Raw genomic sequence first — 25,304 nt, 5'->3', positions numbered from 1 at the left:
TCATTTTTCAGTCCTGCCCCATTCTTCATGATCCTATTTGGGATTTTCTTAGCAAAGACCTTAGAGTGGTTTACTTCTCCAGCTTATTTTCAAATGAGGAAACTGAGGCAAATAGGATTAAGGGATTTGCTTACAGTCACACAGGTAGTATCTGAGGACAGATTTGAGTTCAAGAAGATAAATTGATTTAATCAAGAGGTATTAATGTGGTATGATGACAAAGTGATTTAGAATCCAAATGTGTTCAAATGCTGCCCCTACTACTTCACCTCAACTCTTTGGGCTTCAGTTTATTTATAAACTGAAAATTAATACTACCCTTTATACCTAACAGATGAATCTTCCTGACTCCAGGCCTGGCACTCTATCTGCTGTGCCTCCTGGCTGTCTCTAGCTGTATTCTTCTGGGCAAATACTCAATTCTTCTGAGCCTTAATTTTCACATTCATAAAACTGGAATTTTAATACTAATAATTATGAGGAACAATAATAGTAGTAGTTAACATTTACGCAGAACTTTCAATTTTACATTCTTTCACATTGATCTCCTCAATAACTTCTTGAAGAGTCTCCAATAACTGCATTTTACAAATAAGGACAAGAGTGTCTCAATAGATGAAATTAATGACCTACAGTGATATGGCAAGGGAGAGTCAAAGGTTAAATTCCAGGCTGTGCTGACTTTCAGGCTAGGAAAATTTGTACTTTAACATGATACGTCAAAAAGCAAAGTGATGGTAATACGGGTGATGATGGTGTACTCCCTACCTTAAAGTCTGGGTGTGAAGAAAATGTTTTGTAAGCCTTCAAGTCAATACACACTTTTCAAACACCTTTATTGTGCTCCAGGACGTTTTTATAGTTTTACATATATGTAGTTATATGTGTATATATATATATATATATATATATATATATATATATACACATATATATGTATATATATATATATATATATATATATATATATAGATGTTGCCATGATTCTTATTACTACTGTGTCATATAGTTATTGATTATATGATCAATCAGGTTCTACATGTTTTGAAGTGAAGGCTCAAAGCTTCTGGTAGGTAATATAATCCAGTAAAGGCACAATCTTGAAATACTTCATCTAGGCTCTGTCCAGACATTTAGGGAAAGGCGGCTAAAAACTGATCCTATGAACTTTTCAAAGAAAAGAAAATACCAGTTGCTTTTGTAAACGGTCAGTATTTAGCAAGTAGGAATTCTCCAGATCAGTGGGGTCCCTTAGGCCCAATGCCTCTCCCTCAGATCTGTTGGAATGTTTTTCAGGCTCAGAGGTTGTAGCATTATGTAGCTACAGTTATGTAAGCTTCTTAAGAGTTGGAATTGTTTCATCCTTTGTCTTTGTAATCCCAGTGCCTAGTATGGCTTGTTGATTGATTAATCATTGGTACTGAATGGTATTAAATGGTTGGTATATGATTGGTATATATATGATTAATCAAGAGGTATTGATATGGTATGATAACATAATTTAGAATCCAAATATCTGTGTTCCAATGCTGCCTCTACTATTTACAAATCACTTCAGCTCCTTGGACCTCAATTTCTCTGTCTTTAAATTAAGAGTTAACACTATATTTTATACCTAACAGATAAATCTGAAATATTTTGTTTCCATAGAAAACAAAAAGTAGGTGATCCTAGAACAAGTCTGTCTTCCAGGTAGCTGAAGGCTTTACCAAATGGGAAACTAATCTCCAGGGATTTAGTGGCCCTGCTAAGAATAAAATAGGGCCAGAGTCCTTCAGCAGATGGATGGTGTGACCACCTGGGGCCATGTTATAGCCATTCACATTCACCAGGGAATCACAGAAAAACAAGCTGGGCTTTTACAAAGTTTCAGTAACAAAAAGAAGTAACTCTTAGGTCTCTCCCCAGACTACACAGAAAAACTGCTGACTTGGAAAATGCTCCATTAACTTGAATTAGTTGATATTATCTTATTTTCCTTGGTAGGGAGGGGAAAAGTAGATGACTAGAGGGGGCTGGTTGATAGGGTGAGTGGGCAAAATGGATTGAGATAGAATTAAAACTGAAGCCAAATTAATGTAAAATGGGCCTGACACATTACAGTCATAAGGAGGATTCAGCTCATGGGTCTGTTGTCCTGCTGACACAGGTTTTCCCTGGCCCACTACAGTGTGATCTACCTTTCCTGGGCTGCCTACCATAGATGTGCATGATGAGCTCAGCAAACTCAAGACTATGTGCCTGGATTATTCAACAATTTTAAACCATGCATGTCACTATTTTCTCAAAGTTGTTTCCTTATGGTACAGTGGAAGGAAAGGTAGATTTGGAAAAGGTATTAGTTTCCTTGTTTTGAATCCTAGTTCTTTCTCCTGCTAGTTATGACAAGTAAGGCAAATCCTATAATCACTGGGCTTACTTCTTTACCTGGAGAATTTCAGGTTCTTATTGTTAACTTGTGGCTGACTCTTTGTGACTCCTTTTGGAGTTTCCTTGGCAAAGATACTGGAGTGATTTGCCATTTCCTTCTCCAGCTCACTTGATATATGAGTAAACTGAGGCAAACAGAGTTAAGTGACTTGCTCAGAGTCACAATGCTAGTAAGTGTCTGAGGCCATATTTGAACTCAGGTCTTCCTGACTCCAGGCCCAGAACTCAATTCACTGAGCCATCTAGCTGCCCTTAAAAAAATCATTGGATGAGGTGACTTATAATATCCCTTCTAAGTTGGAAAATGCAAATCTAAAATGGTTCTGGATTTAAGTTACTGCCTCCCAAGGTTGTGGGAAGAACTAAATAAGATAATTTTTGTAAAGTGTTTAATACAATGCCTGGCACATAATAGGCACTTAATAAATGCTTATTCCTTTCCCCTACGAATATTCATAGCTATACTCTGTGATAGCAAATAACTAGAAACAGTGGGCACTTCTTGATTGGAAAATGGTTAAACATTGAACATAATAAAATATTGCACTGTGAGAAAGAATGAATATGAAAAATTCAATGAAGCATGGCAAAACTTATATGAAATAATAAAATCTGGCAGTAAATAGAACCAGCAAAATAATATAAACAATAACATCTACAATATAAATGGAAAGAATAAGCAAACAAAAGCAACCCTTATTTTTAATGCTCAAAATTTGGACTCAGAGAAAAGTTGAGAAAATAAAACCACCCATTTATGAATTTCAATCTTCTGCACTTCAGATACCTTCCTCACCTCCAAAAAAAGATGAAACAGAGACTCTCCCTGTACTGCATACCTGGGGGGATATGGATATAGAATACTGCAAGCCTTACTAGACGTAATTGAAATACTGTTTTTTGGGTTTGCTAACTGCTTTTTTTCCCTACTTCTTTTTAAAAATCTTTGTTATAAAGGATGACTACATGGGTAAGGGAGGAAGGTAGACATATTAGAAAATGAATGTGATATAAGACCAAAAGGAATTGTTCAAAATTATAGTTGATACAAAGCTAGGGGGAGTAACTAATATATTTGATTCTAGAATGACCCTCTGAAAAGATTTCAGTAAAGATGTGACTAAATTGTAAAGAGCATAGAATTAAAGCATAGAAAAATCAATTGTGGGATTGGGCATATTTGGCCTGCAGAGGTAAAAACTTCAGCAGGAAATAACTGTGTGTGAAGACAGCTATTGCATTCGTTTTTCTTAGTCCCACAAAACAAAGCTACAAACCACGGGGAGAATATGTAGAGCATTGATGGTGACTTTTTGGAAGGACCACTTTCCTAAGGATGCTGAAATGGATTGGGTTTCCTTGGACCATAGCAACTTTCTCATATTGGCAGCCTTTAGAGACTCTGTGATTGTACATCCTCGTGTAAAATTGGAGGGAACCCTAAAGGTCACTGAATTCAACACCCTGATATAGAGGAAGAATTTGGATTCAGGTTTCTAACCCTATATCTAGTACTCTTTACAGAAGGGGATTCTTGTTCAGGTAGACACTGGAACAGATGACAGCTGAGGTTCCTTCAACTCTGAGACTTTGTAAACTTCTATCAGCATCTTCAACAGGATCCCCAGGATTCTTGCCTTTTCATACAACTTCTTGAGGGTATGATCACTGTTGGAGACTTGTAGTCAATAATCTTGATCTCTGGGTAATTTGTAGGTTTTATTTCCTTTCTTAACAGAGCTACTTATAGCTATGGGCTTCTGCACTTACTGCAAAGGTAGTTCTAAAAATCCATTCTAAAATTGTTCTTCTTGTGTTCCTCCTGATTGTCACCAGAACTCTACTTCATTAACAAACTCCAATCTTAAGTCTCTATCTTACTCCAAATTGTTCTTTGATGGGGGAAGGACCAGAACCAAATTAATAATTAAATAAATGAGAGGGAGGTCCTCTTTGGTGGGAAGTGCTCAATATTGAAGGCATTTGAGTTCATAGGGTCACACCAACAGAAGTCTGCTTTTCTGGAATTAGACATGGAGTCTGGGAATCAGTGGGCAGGGACTGGCCTTTATATCCTGGAATTGTGCCACTGTTTAGTTAGAAATAAAGTTCTCTGGGTTGGCTCCAGCTGGCATGACAAAGGACTATGCCATTTTAGGCTCAAGCTGTAATTTTTATTTTTAAACTTCAGAGAACTCCTTCATATATATATTTCACTGCATTCAATGGACCTCACCTTCTCTCTTTGAATACCCCATGGAGCAGGATTTTTTAAAAAGGACTCTCAAACTAGGTTGATGTTAGAGAAGATGGATATTGAATAAAAAGGGTTATCAGTTGACTGAAGAATATTTGTTAAATGTTTTCTATGGCCAGGTTCTGGGGAGCTAAAGACAAAGATGAAGAGTACTTGCCTTCAAGAAGTTTATATTCTATCCGGGAAAAGCTCATGTACATAAATAAATATATACAAAATAAATGCAGATAATTTTTGAGGGGAAGAACAAGCATCTGGGGAATCAGAAAGGATGTCAGATAGGAAGTGATATTTGAGCCTCATGTTGAAGGAAATTAGGGTTCCTAAGATGTTGGAGATGAGGAGGGAGTGTATTATAGTTGGAGCCAGGGACAGAAATGGGAAATGGAACACCATAAGGAGGAACAGCAAAAAGGGCAATTTGGCTGGATCATAATGCATGTGATAGTGAGGAATATATAATTAGACTGGAAAGGCAAGTTGGAAGCCTGGCTATGAAGGACTGGAAATGACAAAGAGAGGAATATGTCATTGATCCTAGAGGTAATAGGGAACCACTGCAGTTTATTGAGCAGGGAAGGGATGTGATCAGATCTGTGCCTCAGAAAAACACATCGGCAAGGGTAGACCCGAAAGGGGAAAGACTTAGGCAAGATGAAGTAGGAGACTGTTGGAATAATCCAGGTAAGATGTGAAAAAGATCTACTAGGATAATGGCTTTGTAACAAGAAAGAAGAGACAGATAGGAGAGATATTGTAGAGATAAAAATCACTAAGATTGATAACTAATTGAATATGTGGGATAAGAAAAAGGGAAGAGCTGAGGATGATTTCAAGTTTGCAAATCTGGGTGGTGAAAAAGATGGTGGTCCCTTAACAGGGCATTTTAGAAGAGGAGTTTCAGAGAAAAGATAGTATGTTTTGGGTATGTTATATTTTGAGATGCCTACAAAACATCCAGTTAGAATTATCCAGGAGATAATATGATAGTAGAGACTAGGGCTGTAGTTGTAGATGTGGGAGTAATCTTCATGGAAATGGTAGTTAAACCCATGGGAACTTAGGAAGTCACTAAGAAAGTGAGAGAGAAGAGGGCCCAAACAGAATCTTATGTTGGGGGTAGAATATGGATGATAAACCAGGATAGAAGACTGAGGAGTAGTTTGAAATAGAGGAGGAGAACCAAGAGATAAATAGTGTCATGAAAACCCAGGTAGGAGAGAATATTCAGGAGGAGAAAGGTATCAGTACTGCCAAGGGGCCATAGAAGTTTGGTCAGAAATGGCCTTTGCTAACATGGCTTCTTGGGCTGAAGACAGAGAAAGATAAAATGGGCAAGAGAAATTCACATTAAAATGATGGAGAACTTTCTAAAAAAAAAAAAAAAAAAAGGTTTTGGAGTGGTGATTAAAAAAAAAAGAAATACAGTTGCCTCTTCTGAAGAATATGGCAATGTAGTAAGTGTTTAATAAAATTGCTTGTTAATTGGTCAGTTGGCAGATTATCCACTTGTCCAAGGCTCATTTAAACTAATCAAACATTAGGTAAAGATTATTGACCACAATTCTCCAGCAGTGACCATATTCTTTTTAGTTCCACAAAGAAGCAAGAATACTGGGACTCTATCACATGTGGGAAGGATGATGATGATGAAATATCTATCCTGCATAAAGCACTGTGCTAAATTTTAGGTGTATAAAGGCAGGATAGTTCTTGCCCTTCTACAGCTCAGATTATGGTAAGGAGGAAATAGATATAAACACAAGGTAGCTCAAGGAGAGAAAAATCACCATGTCAAATTGGGAGATTAGAAATTTTCACGAGGGAGATGAAACAAATTCAGTCTTAAAAAAAGACAAGGATTCTGCAGGGTAGAATGGAGAGGGAGTGAAGTGCTCTGCAGGCAGAGGATGTGACTTGAGCAAATATACATAGACCCAGTATCCAGTGCCAAATTTGGAGAAGAGTCCAGCTGGAATGTCTAGAGAACACAAGAAGTGTATTGATGGTAATTCATGCTTGAGCTTGGTGGAAACCAGACTGTGATCCCTATACCAGGCTGAGAAATGTGCTTTTACTTTAGTCACGAAGGATTTTGATCATGGAACTGATGCAATTAGATCTGTACCTTAGGAAGATGATTTTGGCATCTGTCTGGAAGATGATTTGGAGAAGGGAGAGACTGGAAGCACAGAGGCCAATCCGAAAGTTTTTGTAGTATTCCAGGAGAGAGATGGGGAATGAAGGTTTAAATTAATATGGCGGCTGCATGAGTGTAAAGTGTACAGAAGAAGGTGCTTCCAGATACATTATTCAATTTAATTCAGGAAACATTTATTGAGTCATAACTATGTGCCAGGCATTCTGCTAAGTGCCTAAAGTAGAATTAGTAATACTTGGCAATTTATTGAATATGGGAGATGAAAGGCTATGAGCCTGGCTATTAGGAGCATTGTAATGCTCTTAATAAAAAACAGAGAAATTTGGAGGATGTCCTAGATGACCCAGAATCATGGAATTCAAGGGTTAGAAGAGACCTTAATCAATCAACAAGCAATTATTAATCACCTACTGTGTGCCATTTGCTCTGTTAAGCATTAAGCCTACCAAAAGGTACCCTCAAGAAGTCTACATTCTTATTCAAAGCATGAATTCCATCTCCAAAAAGTGGTTGTTCAGCTTTTATGTGAACACTCCTAGTGAAGGGGAACCCACTAGCCATTCCTTTTCAGTTCTCAAAAGCTCTTTCAGGCAAGTGATTCTATGTCTCTTCTGAAAAGATCCTCGAGATCACAAAAATAAACTCATACAGAAGACAAATACAGTTCCCATTGAGCCAGCTTGCCACCTGGTACAATCCTTTGAATAGTTAAAACTTAACATCTTGCAAGATCTCATCAACTCCTAAAGTTCATACCTCCTCAGGAGATCACCCCTTGGACCGCTTCCTCCCTGTGATTGGAGAGGGTGGAGAGCTCCCTCCAGATCCTTTTAAAGAACATGGCCAGGACATCATTTCTTTTTACATTCCCCTGAAGTCTGCATTCATCATGCTCCTTGTGGCTAGCCCTTAAACCATCCCTATCTCTAATTTTCAGTTTCTTTTTATATGTTGTTTTCTCCATTAGATTGTGAGCTCCTTGCGTTCAGGAGCTGTCTTTTGCCTTGTTTTGTATCCCTGGCACTTAGCATGGAACCTGGCACAGAGTAGGCATTTAATAAGTGTTTATTGACTGGCTGATGTAGAATACAACATATTATATACAGTTCAATTCTGTCCCATGAAATGAATTAAGCACAAACATTTTAAATCCTTATAAATAGAAACTAGTTTAAAACAGACTATATACCACATGAATACACTATTGGAGGATATTTCTGTGTTTGTACTGTAGTTTATTTCTCTCTTTTCTTTCTCTGTCTCTATGTGTGTGTGTCTCCCTGTCTCTATCTCTCTTTGTCTCTCTTCTGTCTGTTTCTCTTTATTTCTCTTTCTCTATCTGTCTTTGTCTTGTCTGTCTGTGTGTTTCTCTCCCTCTGTCTCTGTCTCTCCCTCTGTCTCTGTCTCTCTCTCTCTGTCTCTCTCTCTGTCTCTGTCTCTCTGTCTCTCTCTCTCTTCTCCCTCCCTCCTTCCCTCTAACCTTCCTTTTTTCCCTCTTTCCTTCTCCTATTCTCTCTTTCCTCTTTCCATCTTCTTCTGTCTCTGTCTCTTTTTGTCTCTCTCTGTGTCAGTTTGTCTGTCTTTCTATTTCTCTTATCTTTCCCCTCTCCCTCTCCCCTTCCCCTTCTCTCTTCTTCCATTATAACTAAAATGAAACCTAGGAGTATAATCTGGATTAAAAACTCTTGGAAAGATCTGGTGAATCATGCAGGGCTATTTTTTTCTCATCCTCCTAATCTGAGTCGTTTGTAATTTTAGGAAGGGTTTTTCTGGGCTAAAGTAAACCTTTCCACCCATTTGCATTAAAGCCATCGAGGACACCCGTGAACGGCGTTTGGCAAGGGGAGGCTCCGTTTGGTCCTGCTTGCTCCCGTGACTTCCATGGGGAGCTTTTCTTGAAGCTCTTCCAGGTTCTGTCAGATTCTTCTTCCCAACCACCCATGGGCTGCTGTTACTTCCCTATGCATCTCTGTCCCCACCTCCCACCCCCGTTACTCTATTTCCTACTGTTTAGAAAGGCGACTTGTTGCCAAGGTGCCCCCCTTCTCCTTTTATTTACCAGCCCCAGCCTCACTGATGCAAACAAAAGAGTTTTGCAGATTTAAAGGGCCTCAGCTAGGAGAGTTCCCATGGCAACAGTCTCCTCCGAGGTCTTTGTCGCCTGCTCAAACTTTGATCTTGGAGAGTGGCTGCTGCTGGTTCTCCCCCAGATTAAGAAACCGGGAGGAGGAAAAGGAGGAGGAGTGGGGAGGAGAAGGAGGATGAGGGGGTGCAGAAAATTGGGGGAGAGGAAAGTGAGAATTTACTGTTGGCAAAGGAGAGAAAAGGAATTAATTATCGGGCCACGTTCTCCAAATAAGTCTTAGTACTCTTTTCCTGAACATCTGATTTGGGATTAGGAGTCCTGTGCTCCAGAAGGGCCTTGTCTCTGACTCCAATACAGACATATTGATCTGATCAGAGTAGACAGAAATAAGGGAATACTCTTCCTTCCCTCCTTGTATGACTAAAGTGGCCACTTCTTCCCTCAGATTTTCCAGGACTGGTGAAATGACCAAGAGATTGAAGATTGTAGTAGGGTGGGCCTTGGCTCACACTGACTCCATCTTTCTCAAGCTACCCTGCTTTCTTATACTACCTTCCTGTTAGTAAGAACTGGAAGTTGAGAGATGGATTTAGAATCTGTAGCCAGGCCTCAGTCAAGTCAGTACATGGTCATCTACCATCAGTGAAAGATCTCATGTTGTCATGAGTGTCCCTTGTGGTTCTCCCATCTCCCCCCTTCCTCCCACCAGTCTAGGGGCCTCTGGCAGCAAATCACGAATTTTATCTTTTGCAACAGCTGGTGGTTGCAGGTTTTTTTTTTTAAAAGGAAATAACTTGGTGTCATGAAAAAAAAGTGTCTAAATCCTAGCTTCATGTATGGTATAATGTGCTTGAGGCATTAATAACCAACTGTACTTAGTGGGTTTGATCCATCCCACATGACTAAGGATTTTATGAAAAATGTTTGATGGTGAAAAAGACTAATAGAGTGGCCCCTTGGAAACCAAAATAGATCTTCTTGGTATTTCTCTCTGTCTCTATCTTTGATTCTGTCACTCTGTCTGTCTCTCTCTTTGTCTGTCTCTCTGTCCCCCCCCCCACATATTCCTCCTTGTTCATGTTAGTCACATCCATATACATCATGGTTTCCCCTCCCGTACCTTGTTTAATACCCACCCACAGTCTTCCCATTCATATTCTGGGTCTGTCTATCTCTTCCTCCTTCTTTCCTTCCCTTCCTTCCTCTTTCCTTCCTTTCCTCCCTCCCTCTCTCCCACCCTCCCTCATTCTCTCTGTCTCTTTCTTTCTCTCTCTCCTCCCCCTCATTCCTCCCTGTTAACATGTTGGTTACATCCATAGACATCACTGATTCCCCTCCCATGCCCTGTTTAATGCCCACCCACAGTCTTCCCATTCCTACTCTGGGTCTATCACTTCCCACCCCACTCCTTTATTCCCTAGGTCTGACACACACACCATCAGTTCTCCTCTCATACCCAGTCTCTGACCCACATCCTGCTGTCTAACCCCTCAAATGCTTGATATTGGACATAAACATCTTTCACCATCTCCTTTTATACAATACAATATCAGTGTGCGCCGCCATCTTGCATCACACCCATCATCTGTTGCTCCAACATCTCCCCAACTCAACTTTATCCTCAGATCCACATGAGTGGTTTAATCAAAATATTTCACATCTAAAAACTATACTAAATCAATTTGGGAAAATTTGACTTAAGATCTGATTTAATTAAAGACAACAAATACTTTTTGTATACCTACTTTTGAGCACAATAATGATGCAAAATGAGAAAAGGGACATGGTTTGTCACTTGATGAATGGCATCACAATTTTTGTGAGAGGCAAGATTCAACTTTTCAGTATTTCGTTGGATCCTTGGTTTCTTTAAGGTCTTTTCCATGTGTGCAGATTGCAGCCCCTTTATATCTTCTCATCTTATGGGGTCTTTTGTTCCTGCCTTTCCATAAATGAAATCGTTAGGGAATAAAACAAGATAGAATTCGTGGTATTTCTAGATGAAAGACAACATAATTTAACAAGCATTGATTAAATTAATACCTACTGTGAGCAAAGCACTGGATTTGGTTCTGGAGAAGATACATTTAGGTAATATCCTGTCCTTGTTCTTATGGAGAAAGCCATTTAGTAGGGGGGTTGTAACCCATATGTATGTATAATATGTAATAAAAATAACAACTGATAATTATTTAAGAGATATGTCATGAGAGATCCAAGGGTAAAGTGCTTGGATAAAGAATGCAGAGTAATTCCAGTTATCATTGACAAAATAATATGTAATGGAGTTCATAAAATAGCCTTTCAGTATGTTTTGGGAAAGTTAGTCTTTTTACCTGATATGTAAGTAGCTATTGGCAGATGAACACATAGTCTGTCTACAGGATCCTAAACTTGTCCATCCATAGCCTAATTTTATCCTTTATGCCCTTCATCCTGTTTTTAAAATTCTGTATTTCTCTACATGTGGGTATGCATAGAATTAACTCTTTGCGCTATATATCCGTATATGTGTGTATGTGTGTATATACACAAACATATACATGTATACACTGAATTTCCATTCTAATATCTCATTCTGTTTTGGAGGTAACCTTGGGAGATTTAAAAAATATGCCAAGTCTCCAGAAAAAATGGATGATATGTCTTTCTTGTCTGAAGACTAATCTCGTGTGATACATGAGGTTTATCATGTGGGCAGGCTTATCACCACGGGGCTGGCCACCAGGCAGCGATCGATGTTGGCTCCGGTAGCTCATGATACCATCTGCTAAGGTATAGAAAGGTTGGGAGGGAGTCAGCAGTGAACCTTTTGAAGTTAAAAATTAAGATTGTTACTATATATGCATAGTTGTATATATGTATATGTACTACATATATATAATATAATGCATTTTTTGCTACTCAGAGTATGTCAGTATGGATGCGTCTACATACACACACAAATATTGACATATAATGTATATTTATATATTTATAAAGTATGTCAGCATGTGTGTATATATCTATACACACATACATAAATACATATACTATATCCATGACATTCATTTTTTTATTAAGTTTTTATTTACCAAATATATGCATGAGTAATTTTACAACACTGACAATTGCCAAACCTTTTGTTCTAATTCCTCCCCCCCTCCATGGCAGGTTGACCAATACATGTTCAATATGTTAAAGTATAAATTAAATACAATATATGTATACATGTATGACATTCATTTATAAAGCATGTCAGTATATATGTGCGTATACAGACATGTGTGTGAATATATACACATAAAATATGAGATATATCTTTTAAAGTATGTCTGTATATGTGTGTATGTATACATATACACACACACATATATACATATAATGTGAGGTATATCTGTGCCACTTATTTATAAAGTATCTTAAGATTTAGAAATTACTCTTTACAAGTCCTGTCACCCAGAGTTGTATGTGCCATAAGTATTATTCCTATTTTATGGATCTGGAAAACCAGGCTGATCACAGAGATGCTTTCCTTATACGTGATCAGTCAGCGCCAGTTAGTTAGTCCGTCAGAAGAGCAGCTCACCCTGGATGACCAAGTGATCCTCTTGTGCATCTCTGTGCTTAGGCCCTGTAAGGGAGAAGGGACTTTTAGAGGACATCTGGCTGGTGGGAATTGAGCAAACTGTAAAAGACTTCCTTCCTGCAGGTCCTCCTGGTTGTGGATGCCCGGCAGAATTTCAGCCTGGATCCTCTGACTGTGAGCCCAGGACTCCGGCCCTGATGGCCTGAGCTTCTCTTCTATGCAGTTATATACACAGGCAGACTAAGCGAAGCCCTTTATTAATGCGCACGTATTGGTCGATCCCTGCTGGCCTTACTAGCATCCCTTCTTCTTACAGCCTGAGGGAGCACCATCCCGAAGGGAGCCAAGGGCCTGGGATATCTTTTTTAAAAGGTGCCAGCCTTGAGTCAGGGGGATCTGAGTTCAAATGCAGCCTCAGACATTGAATGCTGGGTTAACCCTGAACAAATCAATTAATCCCAATTACCCCCAAAACAAAACAAAACAAAACGTTTAAAACTAGAAGTTTTGACAGTCCTAACTGGCGAGAGCAACAGGGGCGGCAGCAGCTCACATTTAAACAACAATTTAAGGTTTTCAAAGCCTTTCCCTTACAAGTCTGTGGGATAGTTTTTATAAAGATTATTATCATCATCGGCAGTTAGACGTTGGAGTTAGCCCTCCGCTCAATTCTGGCTTTAGGTCCTTCCTGGCTCAGTTTCCCCGCGTGTAACAGCCGTAGTGAGCGCTCAGTGAATTAGGGGTGGAGACTGACCATTATTGCCAGTTAGGTCCCCTTAGCGAGGCAGCCTAGGAGTCCCGAGTTCTGCTGCAGCTCCCGCACTTAGTGCTGTGGGACTCTGGTCCCCCGACTGGGCTCGTGCACCGGCTCTCTCCCGGGCCGCGGCTTCTCCCTCCCGCTGCCTAGCCGGGCAGTGGGAACGCCAGCGGGGGGCCCCTTTCCCGGGGGCCGCCCAGAAAGCTCAGTGTCCCCTGCGGTCACCGAGAACAAACGGACGAGCGACCTCCCTTCTCCGGCTCCTCGGCCCCCTCCCCCTTCCTCGCGCTCCCTCTTTTTTTGCTGCACTTGTAGATCAGCGCCGTGGGAGGAAGCCTGGCCTTCAATTAGTGAGCATTCAAGACAGGCTTGCGCAGCCTCCCCCTCCCCGCCGTTGCCGTGGTTACCGCTGGTATGAACAAGAGCAGCTGGGTCAGCCCCAGCATTTCATTGTAGCCGGCTATTAAGAACGAGGAGAGCTGGGGGGCGGGGCACCGGGTCTGCAAAGGAGACCCCTCCATCCCCCTCGGGGCAGGGCTGGGTGTTGACTATAAATCGGCTCAATCCCTGGAAGGAAAGAATGGAAATTTTTGAAAGCTAGACCGGGGACGGTCATTGAGCTCCCCCCCTGCCCCCTCACCCCCGAAGCCAGCTGCTGCTATTCACGGGAGCGGGTCTGGGTTCCGACGTGACCTGGGCCCTGGATCCCGCTGAATTGACTTCTAATGAAAGAGCGGGGCTCTGGGAAGGTCCCCATAGAATGAGCCTTTGCTTAAACTGGGGGTGGGGAGAGGAGCAGGATCTTTCCCATGACTGTCAGTTTCCTCCAAGACCTCTCACTTCCCCAACTTTTCCGGAGCCGGTCTGCGAGACGAGGTGCCCGTCCGACCTAGCTCGGGAAGTGGTCCCAGCGGGCGCCAGAAACAGTTTCCTCCTCGCATAGAACCCCGCCCTTCTCCACATTATCTTAGAGCTACGCCTCCCACTTGTGTGTTACCTCCATCTCCGGGTGCAGACCGAGCCAAGTAGTCGGCCTCGCTAATGCTTGCACGTATTTGTGTCTTGAGGAGAATTTCTCTTAATACCGTGCAACTAAAGTGCTTTGCAATCATTTTTATTGTTTATTAGTTTATAGAGATACATTGAATGCCTTTTAATGAGATCATGCTGGGCTGTGATAAATTGGGTAATCTTCGGCTGGTTGGAACATTACAAGACGCTGGGCTTTTAAAAGGTTTCAGTGATTTAAAATGTTTCCTACATTCGGAAATCATGCTTTAATTACACTACGTGCTGTAATGACACCTCAAACACAAATAATGCAAAAATAGCTTTAATGGCATATACTCAGAATAAAATTCTGTCACTTCGCGTTACTGAGAGAAGTCGAGGAACAATAGCATAAGAATGAAAGGCACCAGAGCAAGAGAGTGGGGGGAGGGGAAAAAGAAAGGGAGGGAAGAAGAGAAGGAAGGGGAGGAGAGAGAATGAGAGGGAAGAAGGGAGGGACAGAAGGGGACCCCTTTGGGATTAGTTGTCTACTGGATCCCATTAGAATGTTTTTTAATGTCTAAAATAAAGTAGAGAAGCCTATTGTGATATTGAAATAGTTATATATTTATATCAGATATAATCTTACATTTACACAAATATATGTATATGTAAATGTGTGTGTGTGTAAACATATTAAGAAATTTTTTTTTTAAGTTCACAAGCTCCAGGTTAACTCCATACACTTAGGATGGCATAAAGAATGCTGGATGGGAAGTTAGGAGAGCTGGGTTCTTGTTCTAGATGCAACATAACAGTGGAGAGGGTACACCATATGGAGTGAGAACCCGTTTTTTTATATTCTGCCTCTGTGACCACAGGCAAATCACGCTAACTCTCTGAGGTAACATTTTCCCATCTGCAATATGAAGGGTTTGGACAAAATGACCCCCAAAGGCTTTTCTAGCTTTAAATTTATGATTCTGTGATTTGAGTTAAATAATCCTTTCCCACTACATTATGTGAGTAGCCATAGTTACTCATCAAAAACTATAAATTATTGTTTTAAAGTACAATTATATAAAGTAACCAGTATTTTTAAAGTACCTATTATCTGTCAGGCACAAAACTTGATCCTGAGGATAGAGATGCAAAAATAAAACAGTTCCTGCCCTCAAGATGCTGACATTTTAACAGCGAAAAATAACATACACATATAAGCATATGTAAAAATCTATGCAGAGCCAGACACTAGATTATCCCTGAAGAGGAAAGCATTGGCAGTTAGGGAATCAGGAAAGAGTTCATAGAGAAAGGGTGAAAAAAGCAGGGATTCCAAAAAATGTAAGTGAGGAAGAAGGAATTCCATTCCAGGAATTGGGGGAGAGCTAATGCCAAGAATGGAGTTAAGAGATGGAACATTATGTATGAGGCATATAAAGGTGTGTGAGAAGGCTAGAAAAGTCTGAAGGGACCAGAATTCTGGTACAGGATTTTGTGACAAAGAAGTTGTTTATATAGAATGTCCCCAAAGTCTTGTAACTGTAGGCTACTGAAGCTTGAAATTGTACTCATACTTTTGGGATATCCTGAGCCCTAGAGATAATAAGTAGACCTGTGGTGGGTAAAGATACAGTTAAAGAAAGTGGGAAGAAATAATTGGAACTTTGGTGATTGCTTATTGATTGATTGAAAACTGAGTGAGGAAGAAATATCTAAGGGAGGTATGATGAACAATATTTACAGAGAGCTCAGGAAGGGTGAGACTTTTGGTAGTTAGGCAAACTTGATAACTTTGGAAAGAGCACTTTTAGTTAAGTATTTTTTAAAAAATACTTGGTACAGTGGATAGTCAGGCTTGAATTTAAATCCAACTTCTGGTTCTTCCTAGCTGTGTAATCCTGGGCAAGTCACTTAACCCTGTTTGCTTCAGTTCCTCACTTAGTCCTCACTTGTAAAATGAGCAGGAATCACTCCAGTATAGTTGCCAAGAAAACCCCAAAAGGGATCACAAGAAGAATCAGACGTGACTGAAATCACTGAACAATAATATCAAAAACGCTTAGGTCTGGCTCTTCCCCTGCAGGACCTTAGAATGCAAAACAATTAACACAAATATAGGGGGCATTGACTTAGGCACATTACCCAATAAAAAGATAGTTTATATAAATAGATTATAAGTGTTGTATATTATATGTAAGAAAAGGAAAGGGATCATTCTATATTTGGAATACAAGCCATTATAAATTATGCACAGGAAGGATTCTGCTTTGAGTGCAAAGAACTTACGTTTCCATTGGCTTTTGTCATGTATAGAAATAAAGCAGCATCCCGTTTAGTCTTGGGACTGCATACATGTTAGCTAGCATTACAGTGACCATTTGCACATGCACCAGAAAATAGAGCTAGCTGGTTGTGCCAGTAGAATGTCAAGTTCCTTGAAGCAGATTCTGTTTCATGGTTTTTTCTTCATGTCACATAACCTAATACGGTTCCTGACACATAACAAGCACTTAGTAAATGTCAGTTGGTTGATCAGTAGATTTATTAATAATAAGAACTCTGTGTTAATATCAGTTAGCGAAGATTTAGAGAATAACCATCACCTAAGACATTTTGCAGTTGTGCATGGTCAAAAGCAATTAGTTGTATATACATTAATTACAGTTAATATACATTGTTTTTGATTATATGTTACTATTGATGTATATTTGGCAGCTAGATGGCATACTGCATAAAGTACCAGTCTTAGAGCCTGGAGGACTTGTGTTCAAACCCTAGGTGACCCTAAGGAAGTCACTTAACCTTGTTTGCCTCAGTTTCCTCATCTATAAAATGAGCTGGAGATGGAAATGTCAAGCCCCGTCAGTGTCTTTGCCCCAAAAAACTCCAAATAGGGTCATGGAGAGTTGGCTGTGACCGAAACAACTCAACATTTGCTTTGTAAATCCACGGTACTTATACCTATCTAATTAGATTGGATATAGATGGCAAATAACATGTGTCTTCCTATGTATGTTAATATGTATGAAATATAGTGGTACCTAGTTGCAACCATGGGAATGAGGAAAAAAAATGGGGAAATATATTTGGGATCTGCCAAGTTTTTGCTGACGTTAGCGAATGTAATCTTGTGGATACAGAGCAGAGAACTAGATGATGAATTAGAGAAAGTTCCTGAATATTCTGATCCTCATGTATGTACAAAAGCAGTCAAATTTGGGAAAACTTTACAAAAGTCCAAGCCAGCATGTAAATTAGCAGGAAGCAACTAAGATAGAAAGCTAAACATGGAATTGTAGAGAATATATAAACTTTATTCTTGTCTATATGCAAAGTATGTTTCTATAGTGACTGTGCAATTAAGAATGTATGAACATGTGTGCTTCCGGTATGAGAGAGGAGAACATGGTGCTGTAGGAAGAGCACTGGGTTTGTGCTGTAGGAAGAGCACTGGGTTTAGAGGCAAGAAATTTGGATTCATAATTTGTGTGAGTTCAGGCAAATCATTTAACTTCCCTGGGTTTTGATTACCCCTTCTATAAAATGGGAGAATTGATTTTAATGACCTTTAAGGTACCCAAAAGTTCTAAGACTGTGAACATGCATGTGTTCATGCATATGCTGGCACCATTTTTGTAATGTATTATTTTATGTAATAATTTCTTAAGAGAAAGAATGAGATATTAGATATTCAGTATTACATGATGTTATATTATATGTTATAATTATAGTACATTATCACATACTATATAGAGATAATAAACTACATAATGTTACACTTATACAATGTATATTATTACATATTAATATGATGTGTAGCATATTATTCATTTTTAAATGAATTATATGAGTCATAATTTATATAATAAAATATATGCAATATGTTGGATGTTATACATTCTTTTCAGAAATGATATGTGTTTGATATATTCATGTTTTTTGTTTATTTTTATAGGGAGAGAAGGGGAGGAGGGAGGGAGGGAACAAGGGAGGGAAATTGAGAAAGAAAGAGTAAGGGAGGGAGAAAGAGAGAGAGAGATTGTATTAAGTATTAAGTATTAAGAGTGCTGTATTTTGAGTCAAACTATCTGTACTGACCACCAAGATATATATGTGTATATATAACAAAATTATTAATTCTATAGTCACATAATACAATCAACTATATGTCTCTACATAACACAGATACATGAAGCTATAATATATATTAATACAGATATTGTGAGTATGTGCATATGCATATATATACACATATACTATATATACACATATATACTATATATGCTGCATACATGTATTGTGGTTAGGTAGATAGATAGTGTATGTATGTGTGTGTGTGCATATATATATATATATGCACACACACACATACATACATATATATGCATGTGTGGTTAGGTATAATATGCATACACCCTGCATGCATACATACATACATACATATATATGTATATGTGTGTATATATATATGCATGGATATAAATCCATGTATATATGCTGCATGGATGCATGCATGAAGCTAGGTGATCCAATAGATAGAGCTCAGAACCTAGAATCAGTATAACTTGAAATCAAATGTAGTCTCAGACACTTAGACAACTCAGACCAGTTGTGTGACTCTGGACAGATCAATCTCTATTTGCTTCAGTTCCTCATCTGTAAAATGGAACTAATAATAACACTTACTTCCCAGGGTTGTTAGGAGGATCAAATGACATAATATTTGTCAAGTGATTTACAAACATTGAAGCACCAAATTAATTCTAGGGATTGTGCTCATATATTAGACAGTAGTTAGAAAGCTGGGCCTGCTGTCAAGAAGACCTGAATTCAAATTCAATCTCAAATTTAACCTCTGTTTGCCTCAGCTATATAATGGGAATGATAATAATACCAACCTCCCAGGATAGTTATAAGGATCAAATGAGATGCTTAACACAGTGCCGGGCACACAGTAGGTACTCTATATAAATATTACTATTATTATTATTACATCAGTGATACATTTTGTATATAAATATAACATATATTATACATTATGCATTATGTATATGCATGTATTATATCTATAATATATAATTTCATTATGCTATGTTTATATTTTTATTATTCCTTTCAGAAATTACTGTATAAAAAACTACTATCCAGATAGAGAGATAAATTTAGAACTGGATAGAGATGGTTTATGTTATTATTATTATATCTGTAATATATAATTTCATTGTTATATTTATATTTCTCTCATTCTTTGAAGAAATTACTATGTAAAAAACTACAAGACATGAGTGTGCTGTTACATACATACACATGCTCAAGGTCCCAGCAGACATTTGTATCTCTATCTCTGTCCAGATAAAGAGATAAAGTTAGACAGAGATGGAGGCAGCCACCTATCTTTTCAGACTTCTGCTTCTTTTCCATCTCTATTTTCTATATCTATCTCTCTTTTTATCTCAGACCAGGCCCAGCAGAAGATGGGCAGGGCAGAGTGGGATGGGAGATTACCTGCCTTCTCTCCCCAGGGCCAAGTGGAGTCCAGGATTCTAAAGCCACTTGTACCTGTCTAGTAGTATATATGCATGTTCTTAATATATGTTGCATATTTATGTGCACATGCACATATATAGATGTATAATTGATATAATCCATAATTAATGTAATCAATATTATTGATAAAATGCAAATTGGAAGGATCATGGTAAGCATTCCGTCTAGTAGAGTTCATCGGCACAGTCCTGACCAGGGGTTTGATGGGAAACTTCTTCCTTCCTTCTAAAGCATCTTTGATTATCTGCCCCCTCCCCACTCCTCCTTTTCCAGAGGGGAACAACAGGTTTAGAGAAGTTCATGGATTTCTTTGAGATCACACTGCTTGTTGATGTCAAAGCCTGGATTTGATAAAACTTGGGATTCCTGACTCTCCATCTAGAGTTCTTTCCATCTGGGGGCAGCTGGGTGCTACGGCAGATAGAGCCTTGGGATGGCTGGAGTTAGGAAGACCTGAATTCAAATCCAGCTCCAGACATTAGCATTGATCCAGGCAAGTCAAAGTCAAGACCTGGACAAACCTCTATTTGCCTCAGTATCCTCAACTATAAACTGGAAATCATAATAGCAGCTACCTCCCAGGATTGTTGTGAGAATCAAACGAAATAATATTTGTAAAGTTCTTAGTACAGTCTGATGTCTGGTAGGTGATATATAAATGTTTGTTTCCATCCTTTGCTTACCATGATCCTTCCAATTTGCATTTTATCAATAATATTGATTACATTAATTATGGATTATATCGATTATACATCTATATATGTGCATGTGCACATAAACATGCAACATATATTAAGAACATGCATATATACACTCATCAGAAGAAAGAATGAAGGAAATGAGTAGTTATTAAGTGCTTAATATATATCAAGTAATCTTTGCTAAGCACTGGGTCTACAATTATAAGCAAAAAGAGAGTCCCTCTATTTTCAAGGAGTTTACATTCTTTATTCTAGAGTTATTGTCTGAAAACCCAGCTAATATTTGCCAAGTTAACAACATTAGTAGTTTACATTTAATATTCTCTTTTCTAATGATTTGTGACCTTTCTCCTCACTACATCAAAAGAGCATAAATGTGAACTATGATAATTAATAATAATCTTAATACTTTGCCTTGACCACTAAAAAGTAAACACAAACATAACTCATTTCTTTCTCATAATCAATAAACATCTGCTTTGATGTACTCAGAGTCTCTAATGACCCCAGGAACCATCCTAAGGTTTTGTAGACAGGGATGCTGTAATGAAAAGATTACTGGATACGGCCCCACTCTGACACTTATTAGATGGATGAATTGCTGTCACTGAATTTTTATGAGGCTTATTTTCCTAATCTATCAAAGAGGGATCATATTTGCATTACTTCATGGAGCTGTTATTAAGAAAATATGTTGTAAACATTTAAAAACACTATAGAAATGCATGTTACTATTAGCATATAGTTAAGTGATTTCCTTGTTGATGTTGATCAACCGATGATGTACATTCATCCCAAAATGTAAAGTTACACATAAAGCCACAATTATAATAACTTTTATAAAGAAAGAACATTTCTACTTGCCTTCTTAATGAATAGATAACATTAGCAATATTCCACAGCCTGTGTACAAAAAATATGGGGACGCTTTAAATACAGAGATAAAGCAGAATCCTATTTAGGTCTGGACATAGGTTAGCATAAAGGTAATTTTTGATCTATTTATGACAGGATGGTATAGTTAGCAGATAAAGGTTTGAGAGTCATCTAGTAAAGATTTAGATGGCAGCTGCTGGTCTTTGCTGTCTGATGTGAAATGACAAAACCCTTTTTGCTGTGGAATTTGCTTTTCTCACTATACAAATGTACCATGAACATCCTGAGGAGGGATAAGGCTGCCATAGCATACTGTACCTTTTCATCTATCCTGCTGTACTGTACTGAAAACTCTTGTCTTCATTTGGCTTCATTTGGGCATGGCATATGGAAACACGGTCCCCTATATATGTGTGTAACAGATATTTCTGAAGGCAGTAGGAGGGTGAAGAAGTCGGCAATTCATCTACTTCTCACCTTCCTCTGCATTTGAATATTTTAATCATTGAATTCAGTCTAAGGCATAAATAGCATCATCTAGTAATATAATAACTCCAAGATTAAAATGAATGTGTAAATGCATTTGCTTTTATGTGGACATAGAATTATGAGTGTATGTATGTTTGTATGAATGGGCAAACACATGGAAATATGGATTGAACATTTGAGTGGGAATGAATTAGATTTTGTGATTTATAGAGAAGAATGTTAATATGAGTTAATATGATATGTCTGTTCAGGCAGTTGTCCCTAACTGTATTAAAACAGTTTCTCTCTGACTATTAATAGATTGGAGAGAAAAGCTCCCTTTCTATCTCTACATCCCACCCCTCAGTCCATCCCTTGCCCTTTAACATGGAATCGAAGGGAGATCATTACCCAGTTAAGAGGAGGATGTAAAAAGATCAAGTGCCAGTGATTCATAAAAATGCTTGTGGGTCAGGATCATGGCTGGGGATGCATGACTGGTTGGGGCCAGGCTTTTGGTAGCCTTTTCCCTGGAGTAACCTCTTTCCTTCTTTTCCTTCTGCCTCTTCTAGGCAGGACAGGGTGGCTTGCTGCTCTCTTGCCAAGTTTTGCTGTGAAGATTATGTCAGGTATTCAGTCATTTAACTCTTTATTTACTTGTTATTCTATTAGTCTGTCTGTCCAGCTTCTGCATTGTATACTAATTTCACCCTTTAGTTTTTGTCCAGTTTGTGTGTTGATGTTTATGATCTTTCTCAGGATGGACTGCTTCTTTTGGGAAAAGCCTATCAGCTTTTAGTCCCCATTCCATCTATAGTTCTGGCCAGTGAAAGAAAAAAAGAGCAGAGAAGGGACATCTTCAGTGTTAGGAAAGCAGAGCCTTAAACAGAGTCTTTGTTTTTTATCTTAGTGTCTTGCTAAAACTAGTAAGTATTGTGGTGTCTTGATTATTAATTTATACTCTTGTGGAGCCTGTTAAACAATGACATATTCCAGTGCAATTTTTAGTCAAATAGATCATCACTCTTTTTTTTCCCCTATTTTTGCAAACCTTAAAGCGTAAGCTCAAATGTGAGCTAGTATTATTGACATCTGTATGTAGTGGATAAGGCCAGTTGTAAATTACAGAATATGCATATCTCCTAGATAAATGATTAGGAAATACTAGAACTTACAGGCCAACTTTATTTTTTGTGTATTTAATTTTTTATTTATTTTTCCTCAATTCCATCTAAACACAAAATTTTTAACATTCTTTTAAAAAAAAATTTTGGTTATCAAATTCTCTTCCTCCTTCCCTCCTCTTCTTCCTCTTTATTCCAGAAGGCAAGCAAGTTAATATAGATTACACTGTACAGTTTTGTAAAACCTTTCCATATTACCTATAAAGCAAAAGAAAAGTCAGGTTAAAAAAAAAGCAGAATAATAAAGACAGTTTAAAAAGTATACTTTAATTTGTATTCAGACTTCATCAGTTCTTTCTTTGGAAATGAATAGTACTTTTCATAATAAATCCTTCAAAATTGTTTTGTATTATTGTATTGCAGAGAATAGCTGTCATTCACAGTTGCTCATCATATAATAATTGCTTTTTCTGTGTAGTGTTCTCTTAGTTCTGCTCATTTCATTTTGTATCCGTTCATGCAGGTCTTCTATAAACCAGATTTCAACTATATCTTCAAATAGTCCAAGAGCTGCCTAATATTTCTGAGCCATAAAATGAAGTGATAAGAATCACTACAAAGGGACTCTTCAAGTCATTGGTTCTGATTGAGTTTTATCTGGGATGCTTAAAAATTAAAACTAAATCCAACAACATTTATTGAGTACCTATATATGAACAAGGCAGCTCTTGATACTTGAGCCCAAAAGTGAAATCAAAAAGATCCTGTCAGACCCTAAGGGATCTTACCATCATATTGGGGAAAACATGACATTTGCCCAGACAATCGGAGAATAACAATGGCTGACATTTTTATCAGATTTTGACATTTTCGTTTTTCATACATTATCTCATTTGAGAAATTTTAAATGGAGAGATCTCTCATTTGGAAGAATGGGGAAGGAAGGTATCATGGGAAAGTCCCTAAGTTGAGAATTGTAAGAAAGCATCTTCTACAAGAGGATGGCTCCTTTGCTAAGATAGATGAAGTCTAATCCAGACAAGTGAGACAATATGAACAAAGGTAGAAAAATGGGACAAGGAAAGATCAGAATGGGCATGATGAATGGTTTAATTTGGGTAGAACATGTAAAGAAGAGATGTATAAGATTGGACTGAAAAAAAAATTAGTTTACAGCCAGATTAGAGAGGGCTTTGGGAACCAATAAAATATTTCAAAAGTAGAGATCACATTTCAAATGTGATCAGAACATTGCATTATAATTTTTGTAATTAACAGATGGCAGAAAAAGAAGACACGCAGTGGGCATAAGCCCCCAAATCTAATTTGCTTACTGTTTAGAGGTAGCTCTTAGAGTCACCCTGTTCTTAATTGTTGTTTTCAAGTTGGTCGATGCCTTCAGAACCTTCTTGGCCCAGAGAAGCTAGACAAATAGAAAAAAAAAAACCAAAACAACAAATCTAAAAACAGAATTTAGTGTTAAGTTTTAAAGCATCCTAAACTACTGTTCTAAGTACTAAGAACCCCTTTCCCATTAGCTGGACAATCTTAATGTAGAATTCCCACTAATTATTGCCAAATGAATGTCCTTTTAGGACCCAAGTGACCAGCAACTATTATAAGACAAGCAAAATTTTTGTATACATTGTTCCAAAGAAATGTTACACCCATCATTCCCCACAAGGCATCACTATATTTTGTTTATCTTGCTCTGTGGGCCTGAACCTTCCTTCCTGCTGATAGTATTATTTGTTTATCTGGAGTAAGTTCCCATCTTTCTGTCCTTGGTTTTTTGAGTAAGGTTTTCTTCAGGATTTGGTAACATCTTAGCTTTCTTATCTCTTTAGTCCCATGCTTCTATTCTTCTTAAAGGATATGTTTTTGCATGTGTTTATGATACCAGCAGACATAAAAAGCCTCATTTACATTCTTTACAACATCAGTATTCTGTGTGGTACAATGCTATCATGACTCACAGAACTCTGATCATGCATTCTGTCACTAAAATGAATCAAAATCACAGAATCATTTTCATTTCAGAGCTGAGAAAAGACCATAGTGACCATCTGGTCTGCCCCAGGGGAAAAACAAACAGATTATTTCCTCTACAACATACCTGACAAATGGTCATACAGGCTTTCTCCCAAGACTTTCAATAAAGAGAAACTTATTTATCTCTTCTATATTGAGAGAGCCCACATTGTTATGAAGTGGGTTTCCCCCCTTATCCCAAGTCAGGCTACCTCTTTGTAATGTCCACCCATTTGTCCAGTTCTTCTTGGAAGGGGAATTCACATTCCATTGATGAGCAAACCTTAGTATACAGAGTTAAGTAC

At 38.2% G+C, this 25,304-nt stretch overlaps 1 protein-coding gene across 1 annotated transcript in view; it reads left to right on the top strand.

Annotated features, from left to right (window-relative positions):
• Positions 1-25,304, top strand: part of ILDR2 (immunoglobulin like domain containing receptor 2) — an 84,015-nt gene that overhangs the window by 32,835 nt on the left and 25,876 nt on the right. Inside the window, 1 exon segment of the mRNA XM_074266494.1 lies at positions 22,417-22,473. Within this exon segment, the coding sequence (XP_074122595.1) occupies positions 22,417-22,473 (57 nt within the window).

Source organism: Sminthopsis crassicaudata, chromosome 4 (assembly GCF_048593235.1).
Source record: "Sminthopsis crassicaudata isolate SCR6 chromosome 4, ASM4859323v1, whole genome shotgun sequence".
Taxonomy (NCBI): Eukaryota; Metazoa; Chordata; class Mammalia; order Dasyuromorphia; family Dasyuridae; genus Sminthopsis; species Sminthopsis crassicaudata.
Note: the sequence above shows the minus strand (reverse complement) of the source record. Positions and strands in the feature narration are given on the sequence as shown.